At 30.0% G+C, this 11,372-nt stretch overlaps 2 protein-coding genes across 3 annotated transcripts in view; one reads left to right on the forward strand and one right to left on the reverse strand.

The window, feature by feature from the left end:
* Positions 1-219: 219 nt before the first annotated feature.
* Positions 220-3,649, forward strand: LOC100574728. Its single transcript, XM_003242655.4, has 3 exons — positions 220-624; positions 3,106-3,177; positions 3,280-3,649. The coding sequence occupies exons 1-3, from the start codon at positions 559-561 to the stop codon at positions 3,526-3,528; spliced, it is 387 nt and encodes a 128-aa protein (XP_003242703.1). The 5' UTR covers positions 220-558; the 3' UTR covers positions 3,529-3,649.
* Positions 3,650-3,791: 142 nt separating this feature from the next.
* The window catches only part of LOC100534630 (uncharacterized), a gene marked incomplete in the record, with an annotated part of 9,959 nt that continues 2,378 nt past the window's right edge, over positions 3,792-11,372 (reverse strand). Inside the window, 6 exon segments of one of the 2 annotated variants that reach the window (NM_001204989.1) lie at positions 3,792-4,545; positions 5,385-5,588; positions 5,720-5,932; positions 5,996-6,017; positions 6,019-6,167; positions 6,497-6,593. In NM_001204989.1, the coding sequence (NP_001191918.1) occupies positions 4,442-4,545; positions 5,385-5,588; positions 5,720-5,932; positions 5,996-6,017; positions 6,019-6,159 (684 nt within the window). 2 annotated transcript variants of the gene reach the window in all.

Raw genomic sequence — 11,372 nt, forward strand, 5'->3', positions numbered from 1 at the left:
CACACGCGTGTATAATTGCCCGACGTTCGTGTGTATATATACCATATAGGTACGCGGGGAGAGGATACTCACTATATATACGTATATAGCTATGTGTACGTATATAATTAACACGTTTATGTATAAATGTAATAATATTATAATGTACGCGCTGCACCGGCACCGGGTATACAATGGCGCCGTTCTGGCATTTTTTTTTGTTTCACGATGTTTCGGGTTTTACATATTTTTCAATGACACGTTTATTGTCGTCGAGCCGTACGCCGCCGCAGGTATTGTAACGACACGGCCGCAGTGTCTCGCGAGAACCGCAGGCGCCATTATTATATTATATAAATTTCCAATTAACCGTCGTTGTTCGTGCCGCCGGCGACGAAGCTACGAACCTGCAGAATAAGACGCGTGTCCCGCGTATCGTAGCGCTGACGACGATACATTGTAATATTATTACCTCCGCAGCTATTCCGTTTCGCGAGAGCGCCGCACGATTGTCGGTCGTCGCAATTGTACCCACTGTACGCTGTCACCGGGTCGGAAATCGCCAGCGACGCCGCCAACATGAGGGGACACTGGATTTTCGTCCTTTTGTGCTTGTCATCGTTTGTCGGACAACTAGTGCTCGGCGTAAGTACCGTGCCATTATGGAATATTATGTGCTATGCAGTTTATACTATCACTATAGTGCAGTCCACTCCTCATTATTATAATATCATCGTAATAATAATGACTTGGTGTGTATACAGTGGCGGATCCAGGGGGAGGGGAAAGGAGGCATTTTCCCTCCCCCCCCACCAATCGCCGTAGTTTTCCTTTGTGTTACACTATGTTTAGCCAATTTTGGAACTTTTTGTACTTTTGCCCCCCCATGCCCCTCCCAAAATTAAGCCCTAGATCCGCCACTTGTGTTATACGCGGGCGATTCGCGAGGCACGCTCATAGACAATGGCCGATTGCATCCCAACCTATTGTGCACTTGTTTAAATCATAGTTTTAGGCACCTGCAGTTGTAGATGATATTATTTCCGAATATTATACAGTATTATAATATATTTAATATTATATTCGGAAATATTGTAAAATGTTAATCGTTACCAGCTATCATTACTAATTACTAATTAGTAATATTTATTCGAGTGCACCGTTGCATATTATTCGGATAGTTTTTAAAAATTATAAAAATAATTTAGGTATAGATACTATCACCTACTTATCGACATCTTAAATTGTACGTTAGTATAACCTAAAGGTACTTATAAAATATATCCATTCAATAAAATCAAATATACTTTTATAGTTGTACAATTAAATTTTTGTAGTATCGGTACATATCATAATGTATATGTCTAATACTCAGTGGCGTAGCTGGGTAAAAAATTAGGGCGAGGGCAAAATAATTTATTCACCAAAATCAACTCAATAACCTAATAAATTGTTTATTTTTACACAAGTCTTAAAACACATTTTATGGCTTTGAAACAAATTGTATAAAGATAGGCATTAGGTAGCCATAATTATTAAATAATATTTAGTACATGATAATTCATTAAAAAAGAGCTATAAACATATAAGTTTGGAAAAAATAATGTGATAAAACCCCAGTAATCATAATACATTTATGAAATAATATTATTGCGTTATTCTGTAACCCAGATAATGCGGTAACGCAAATGTTGACGCAATACGTCAAATATTGTTCAAAAAGAGCAACGTGAAAATTTTAAATATGTGTACCTACTCTATAGGTATAATCACTAATTTAACAAAAAAATATATTTTTATCTCAAAAAATATGTATACTACCCGGGACCAGTACTGTTGAGCCTAAAACAAAATTTGTATTTTAGGGTCAGTTAACCAATTACGCTTCATATTTTTACAGTCGATATATCAATTTGTGTTTACCTTTTAATTTAATATTAAGTTTTATTGTTATTACTTATTAATAACTAAAACAATACTTAAAACAATTAATATAAATATATAATATCGATCAGTTGATTACTGTGGGACTGGTTAAATATATTTTGTTTTTGAAAAATAAAAAAAGTTGTTAATAACTGAACTGCCAATATTCTGTCATAATATCGAAACATTTATGAAACGTCATTATTTCATTATTATTAAAGAACTAAAGTATGAATTTGAGTGATGGACGAAAAAAAGTTTTCATTATCGTTACCTACCAATTAATCGGCCTAATTGGTACGTTGCACACACTATTATATATACGGAATAACACAATAATGATAACTGATAACAGATACTTTTATTCGACCATTATTGACAATATTGTTATTTATTTATAATTCACCCTATATTATGGCCTGTAGGTATATTTACCTACTAAAATGTTACAATCAAAAAATGTACATTGTTAGATGTTAAGTATTAGCTTGAATTTTGAGTATAGTTTGACTTTATCAGTTGTTAAATCAACCCTGAAAATGACTTAGAGCAATTGCTGGTCTATCGACCTAGAAAATAACCTAGCGCAATTATTGGTCTATTGAGCCTAAAATATTTAGAGCGCAATTAGTAAGCTATCATGTTAAACACTTAAAATATGTATTGCATTTTTTTATTTATTTTAGAAGATTTTAAGATTTCTACTTATAAAATCCGTGGGAGGGGAAATGGTGCCTTTACTCCTTTTGCGCCCCAACAATTACGTCACTGCCAATACCTTCTATAAAGGCATAAAGTAGAATAAAACAGAACCAACAACTATACTCGACCGAATTTCGATGTCGCATCGGTACCTACATCACAATTTTCAGAAAAATTTGTTGATTTTGTTGAATTTGTCATTTGTTTGACCATTTATAATGGGAGATTCACATTTGAATAAAAAAAATATTGTACAGTAGTTACTAACAGTGCACTCTTCAAATGCTATTACTCCGTCAAAATTTGAAATCATGGTTTTTAGACACAGCCGCATAGGTAGGTATATTACACCGAAATGTTCGATAAAAGAATAAAATGGGAGTGAACGTGCTTAACGAATTACCCTTTTAACACAATAAAATTACACCACCCATATTATGTACCTACTGTAATTCGGCGGTATGCTGTTTTCCTTTAATTGTATACGTTCTAATTTAGAGTTTGTTTCCACCGATCCCTCCGAACGCTCAAACTCCATCGCAACCAGACGCCGTGCCTCCACAACAAGAAGTAAGGAACGTGTATTCTTAACTGTTTTAACAGTATTTTATGTACATTTTAAAATTTAATGTACATAGTCTAGTATTAATCATAAATTGAGTATGATTTAAGGTCAATTGGCCATTAAACAATTTAGCCACACCTGAAGTGATTGTCGTCGGAGAACCAGCCACGCTCAATACCAGAAGTCTCCACATGGAAAAAACTAGAGACAAGCCATTGGAAACCAGTCAAAAAGCCGAAGAAATATTACCAAAAGTCATTGTTATTGGCACTGAACAAAAAGCAGTCAGTGAAATTGTAACCAGAAATAATGCAGAAATGGAAACTAAAAATGTATCTTCGACCAACAACGGATAACACTACACCATTGTTCACATTAAACATAATGTACAATTTTTCAAATTATAATATATATCAATTATTATTTAATACCTAAAAATTAAAATTGGAGAATGAAAATATATTAAATTACCTGATATCCAGACGTTTTTCAATGATTTTCCAAATTTCACCTACATATCCTGAGATATCGTTAATGTTTCCGTCATCCGTCAATAATAACAAATAAGGTGGCATCTACACGTCAAACATATCAATAATTATTAAGAAAATATAAGACATTTTTAAAGTTTGGAAATTTATAATTTAATAAACCATTAAAAAAATTGTTGGATACAATTTTACGCTGCTAATAAGTTTTTATTAGAATATAGATTTAATTAAAGACTAAAAACTATAAAATCTATAATATCTAAATAATTAAGCATTTACTTACATGATCAACTATTACGTTGAGCGTCTTAGACATTTTAAAATAGTATGCTGGAATAGTGGAATACAAAATGGTTACACGACTGTATGTAATATTAAAGTAAAACTAAAAAGCTCAATATAAACATTTCAATAATAGAGATAGGTCAGTTTGATAATATTATTCAATACCCCCATTGTAAAATTTAATTCTTTTTTTTTTTTTTTTGAGGTATTCACAAGTGTACCTAGGTCATAGTAAAAAAAAAAAAAAATAAACAAATAATAAGGTTAAGTTTACCCATATGGACTATATATTTTTAAACTATAAAAAGAATTAGCTCAGTATAAAAGTCTAAAAATTCTATAGTATTTACACGTACAAGTTAGTAAAATACACAGCAGTAAAATGTATAAAATACAAAGTACATAGTGAGAGAACAACAGTGAAAACATAATATATAAAATAAAATACACTATAATACAGTTTATAATAATATGTGATTTCTTAGTTATTCTTTTATAATGTATATAAGAAAGCTAACAGGCCTTGGATATCTTGGTTCTGATCGTACAATGTTGCTGCCTTCATAACTGTCTGGCTGCGTGGAGTGATGTCAATAACTGTGCATTATAACATAAATGAAAATAAGTAGGTAAACTAAACAAATATACAAAAATAACAGAACAAATAATAGAATTGAATCTAATAGTAATTATATTATATTGTGTACATATATAGTGGTTAAAAATGATATAACTCATAAGTGACATAAATAAATAGGATATAGGTAAACATAATTTTTTTAAACCAAGTTTTAATTCCTATAATAAAATTTATCAATGTTTGATTATAGGGACGAGCTATGATAATGAAAACAATATCAAGAATGTATCTCAATTATTAATAGTACAGATTAATTTGATTTGGTGTATGGTCTAACACAAATTTACTAGTTGTTCATATTACGTTCATTATGTTTATTATATCAATATAACTTTTTTTTTTTTTGAAAAGCATTTGAGGATTTTATTATTAGCACTTTAAAATATGAAAATATTAACAGTAAAATTTAACCAAGTTAAACAGTATAATGTTATATACATATAAATAATAAATAAAAAAAAAATGTAACCTACTGATGTTACACATAATTATACTAATTTCCCTAATGACAACAGACATTATAATTACTATTTAGGTACTATTTAAAAATTGTGGTACGTAAAGTACGTTTTTTGCAGTGTGAAATATTAATTTTAGTTATATTTTATTTATTTAAATACAAAATTATATAAGACAGGAAAATTATATTATTGTATTATAATCTTGGTAGATGTCCTAAATTATACTAAAACCATCTTTTATTTATGTGTACATATAATAAGATTTCATAAATACCTACAATTTTCATCACAAAATATCAAATAAGATAAAACAACTGTAGATACACATCACTTACGTTTGAAATTGTTATCATTTTCCTCATAAAATATGACTTTGTAATCTGAATGATTTTTAACATTTTTCATGGTAATATTGATTAAAGTATTTATTCCATTACTTTCAACATTCATATTCAACTGTAAAAATCGCTCATACATGTTTACTCCAGCTCTGAATGAATTTATTTCTCGCTTAAGTTTTTTTAAGCTTGTTTTTTTTTCTAAAAAAAAGAAATAATAAGTTTCAGATAAAGATAATGAAAAACCAAAACATTTTCCCTCACACGAACATATTTATCATAAAAAATAAAATGTATAATGTATCTAGTATATAAACAATACGTTAGGTTACCTTTATATACTTGGGTGAGTTGCTCTTTGGTTTTATTTATCACATCATTCAACTCAATTTCTGTAACTCCCAAACTATTACATTCATTATTAATAGACTCCAAGCGATCGTTTTCTGTTTGTAATATCTGTTGTTCACATTTGACTTTTTCGGATATTTGTTGAAGTGTATCACGGCTCTTGCTAATTTTGTTATTTACATCTGAGAGATTTTCTAAAAATAAGCAGTACATAACATTTATAAGCTATAAGCCATTTGGGGTTATAAAATACATACTTAATGTCTTGCTATATTCGTCTAGGTATGTCCTGTGTGTATACTTTCAGTATATTTTCATCGGTTCGTTTTATTTCATCGATAAAGCTTTCCTTTGCATGTTGGTAGGCTAATTCATAGTCGGTGATTATATTATCAATATCAACATTGAAATGTTTAGTCATAGTGGAAACTGAAAATAAAAATCAATCAATATAAAGTTAATTTTTTACTAAGTCAAACATAATTGTTCTTCTGCAGTATAGTTTAGGTTCAGTTAAAAGTTATTAATAGTAAGTTAATAATTATTTTAGAACAAAAAACATAACGTATTCAATCATAATATTCATTTAAAATATGACATTTTAAATTGTATGGTAATGTAAAATTTGAAAAGGTAGTATATGGCGTAGAAGTGTAGTTGTCTGATGGATTGTACAATGATATTTAAAATTGTCATAGGAGTGACAATATATCACTCTGGTCGGCATAAGGACATAAGGCAATAGTTGTTGTACATACCTAGTGTTTAAAGTATGAAATATTAGGTGCCTATTACGAGGGTATTGGTATATGGTGAATTGTGTCATAAAAACGTGAAACAGTTCAAAGCTGACTCAATCGACTCGAGTTTTTTTTGTTTATCTACGCTTATCACTGGTTCCTATTAGCTGTTGTCGTTGATAAGAGCAACGATAACGGTCGTTTGAATATTTGAAACGATTACACCAATCGTGCGCGTGCGCGAAGACTCCGCGGAACTGCGTCGCACTTCGCCATCTACGTTTTCCCGTCGGGTTTCACGTTTCTTTTCGTAGTTACACTCTACTCCCCTAGATCCCGTTTACAATATTATTATGGATTATAATTATTATAATATTATAATAATATATTATATTATTATTCTTTCAATATTTTACGATAATACTAAACTAAGTACTGAAAAAGCTAACAACGCAAGGTTGGTTCCGGTGAACGCGAAATTTGCAATGTTGCACGTAGGGCAGAAAAAGAAAAAAATAGTGCACTGACATCCTCTTAATACCAACAGGCAAGGGCGTCCGCAGGAATTTGTCAAGGGGAGGGCAAAATATTTTCCTTTTTACATTTTTTGTCACACTATTCTATTAGTTATAAAGTATTTTTGTGACATATTTTCTTTCATATAGACGAGGAATGTAAAAAAATGTATGAATTATACGTACATTGTTAGTTAAAAACTTAATCTTGCTGCATTCATTTTAATTAATTGTTATGTCATTTTAAATTATTAAATACATTATTTTTTAATAGATAAAATGTTATCGTTGGTTTTATAGTTTTAGGTAATTCATAAAATAAAACATTTCGAGCTATTCTATGAACAATGAACATTACAAATTTTTTTACAAAAAAGTAAAAACTAGGTTGACACTACAGTATTGCACTTGGTCCCACCACTACATCTCATAATCTATAAAAGCAACGTTCTTAGTTCTGGCTTAGTTCTGGCCCTTGAATCGAGTGTAAAAAAAATCACTCTGTAAAAAAAAAAAAAATATATTTTTATTTTTAATTTTAAAAAGTTTATTTTGCGATATTGTATATTACAACGGTACCTAATGATTGCGTTAGGATTATAATGCACTTAGCGTTGTTTTCCAAATCTACGGGATACTCGTTTTACAACAGAAATACATTGAATTTTTTGACGATTTTAAATGTAAGGTTATTTTATGTATTTAAAGATTTTTAGAGCATTTTGAAATTTTTTCTAAATTTAAATTTGAAATTTTCACATGTTATATGATTTTTACAATAAATATATGATCTTAAGTCTAAACCTATAGGTATAGAAAAAAAATAGTTAATTTTTAGATTAAAAAGGTAGTCTAAATGATAAGTTCTGTCTGTTAAACTTTTCTACAATCATTTAAAAGTTTAAAACGTATAATTATAATTTTTATCTTTAATATTAAAAATAAAAATAATTTAGTGCACTATTTAGAATTGTTAGGTCATTTTTTAGTTTTTTTAGAACATTAAAACCATCAATAATAATATATGATAATCAACCCAGAAAAAAGCCAAGGGAGGGGCAACTGCCCCTACTTGCCCCCCCCTGCGGACGCCCTTGCCAACAGGAAGTATTATTGTAATGATTAGCTAATATTATATAATGTACTATTTGTTTCAGCAAAAACCTACCGTATTACTAATAGAAAATTGAATTACCAATAACAATATTAGATTTGTTCCAACACACGGTCAAACTATTATAGAACTGTCGGGAGCATGCGCAGTAGAACTTTTCCGTTCCAACCCGCCTAAAACGCAAACTCAAACTGTCAGATGGTTGTTCCAACACGTTATCAGACCAGTTTATGACTGGTAATTGACAGTCAAGACGGTCCGCGGTTCCTGACCGGACTGGGAGCCGTAAATCAACCATGGATCAGTCGGCAACTAGTCACAAATTCTCTGTTGGAACAAACCTAATATAATTAATATAGGTATTCACTATTACAATTAATTATAAATAACTGATGAAAATATGATAGTAGGTCTATTGGAACAAATGCGGTTTAGCTTCTAAGCGATTTTTGTGAATCTTTTTTTTCAAAAAGTTCGGCATTTAAAGGGACGAATGGTTCAAGTAGGTACTCATGTTTCTCCACTAGAGTTTAAATATTGGTCTGTTCAATTATATATTATAATATCCACCTTAACAACCGTGATTTTAAATTTAATATGTCTATTTACCAGAGAAAAAATTGGTAGGTAAGGCGTGTTTCGACATATTTTATTTATTAATTATATAATAATATTAACAAAAAATAAAACCTAAAAGATAGTGAGATTAACGTCGCTTTACTAAATTTATATTTTGATTGGTACAATATTCAATTGAATGAGGTGCCTTTTTTTTAGGGTTCCGTACGGTAAAACGATACCTTATTACTAAGGCTCCGCTGTCCGTCCGTCAGTTACCAGGCTGTATCCCATGAACCATGACAGTTAGAAAGTTAAAATGTTCACAGATTATGTATTTCTGTTGCCACTATAACAGCAAATACTAAAAATCTTAGAATTTAGTATAATATAAGCTGTGTTGCTAACACGTTTATAGAATATAGATGATGGTACGGAACCCTTCGTGCGCGAGTCCGACTCGCACTTGGCCGGTTTTATTTTTGTTAATTGGTATCAGGGTTGTTATGTTTAAAACATGAATTTAAAACGTTTGTTTTAACGTTTTGTTCGTTGTTTATAACGAATAAAACATATTATGTTAAAATCAGTGTAAAATCCGAGTGAATATTGTGTTTTCTTTAAATAAATGTATTTTTTTTTTTAGTTTATTATTAATAAAGAATAATAAATATGTTTCAGAAAAAATTAATTAATTATATCTATTATCGTTTATCGTCCTTCATCTTAGTAACACATATAATATCATAAATTCATAACACAGACATAAGTAAAGTACAAAATATATGTAAAGTGCTTTGTTTATTAATTAAGTAAAAACGGAATATGCAGGGCCGGATTTAAGGTTGTGGGGGCCCCAGGGCCCATACAAGATTGAAATATAAGATTTTTTAGTTGATCTACATGTTTTAAAACTTTAAAATTATATTACCGATGAGTTATTCTCTCATCATGCTATTAATTTCTTATCACGTCAATTTTGCTTATTGAACATATTTAATACAGATTTATATAATGTTAATGCAATTAATAAGTAAGTACAAGTAACCTTTAAAATCATCTCTTTTTATTTTTTTAAATTAGTACATCAAAACCATTAAATAAGTTGTTATTAAAATATATTTGATGCTAATGTAAACTAAAATAAATCCTTCAAATTATTTTCAATAAAAAATTTGATACTAAATCTAATATTTAGTACATTAGTTCAAGGTACAATGTTATTTTATAATATACAAATATAAAAATAAAGTACAATTATTTACTTACCCGATAGTAATAGTTGGCTGATTCAATACGTGACAAATTGAAAATGATAATGTTTACCGAAAACCGCCGCTAGCCACTCCGCAATGTGTACGGTTTTACACAAGTTTTAGGAAAAAATATGTATTATTAAACAAGCGATAAGCTTGATGCCCACCCCGACGGCCCACCGACCGACGGCGCGCTACGACGACCGACGGCTCGCTCCGTCGACCGGCTGCACGTGTCCGACGACGATGCCAAAAGAGAGGGAAATAGGAGCTCGGCGCTCGCTCGACCATCAATCTCTCTGGACAGTATAGTTGTATAGGAGTATATAGGAGTATAGTTGCGTAGTTATAATATAATTTACTATTTATAATTAAGTAGAAATGGAAAAAATTACCTCACAATCTAGTGATTCGCTTTATCACACACTAATAGCACCAATTTTCAAACTTAAAAAAAATAGTATATTGTTTTGCAAATTACTAGGAAAAAAAAAAAGGTAATCATTTTGTGGGGGCCTCTTATTTATAGAATCTTGTGGGGGCCCCGTGGGCCCCCCCCTAAATCCGGCCCTGGGAATATGGTACACTTACAATTAAACAACTGTCAACTACTCTTTAAAATTTTGCATTAATAATTAAAAGAAAACAACTCGTCTAAACTAGAAAAAAATTAAAATAAAAAACAATAAAACAGGTATTAATAACTGCCACAAGCATTTGATTTATCAAAATATTTAATATACTATAGGTAAATTACAATATATAGTTAATATCTAAATACCTATATTTTGCATTAGGTATATAATATATATTGTTATAATTATTTTTTTGAAGTTTGAATATTCAAGCTTTTAAAAACTGATACCAATTTTGAGGCTTTTTCTACCCCAAGTTGGTTCCGAAGTTTTGAATGCACCAATCCAAAAGTAGAAAACAATCGTTCTATTCCTGCTGATGATGCTACCGACGTGAACATTTTTTAAGTGAGTCCAAATAAATTAGGACTGATTCGTTTTTCTATTGATAAACACCATGGCCATGTAATATGTGTCACTTTTTGCTTTGTTAAATCTGTAAACATATGATCTGAAAATGGAGCTGTCTGAGCTTGATACTGAATTAATTCGGGTAATATTGCTGGATGATATAAATTTATATAGTTAAATGCAAGGCTGGGGCATTAACGAGTTAATAAGTTAAAGTTAAGTTACTTTTAACTAAGTTAATTAACGCGTTACTTTTTTCCCCATGTTATTCAGTAACTTAACGAGTTAATTCATTTTATTGGCACTTTAAGTTAATTTTTTTCTAAACTACATATTTAAAATTAGTTATATAAAAAAAAAACCGAAATATTAAATATATTTTAGTAAATAATAATTTATAATAATAGTATAAGTTGTTATATTGCATATTGCATATTCATACAAAAATTATATTATAACTATATC

This window comes from Acyrthosiphon pisum, chromosome A3 (assembly GCF_005508785.2).
Source record: "Acyrthosiphon pisum isolate AL4f chromosome A3, pea_aphid_22Mar2018_4r6ur, whole genome shotgun sequence".
NCBI classification, from domain to species: Eukaryota; Metazoa; Arthropoda; class Insecta; order Hemiptera; family Aphididae; genus Acyrthosiphon; species Acyrthosiphon pisum.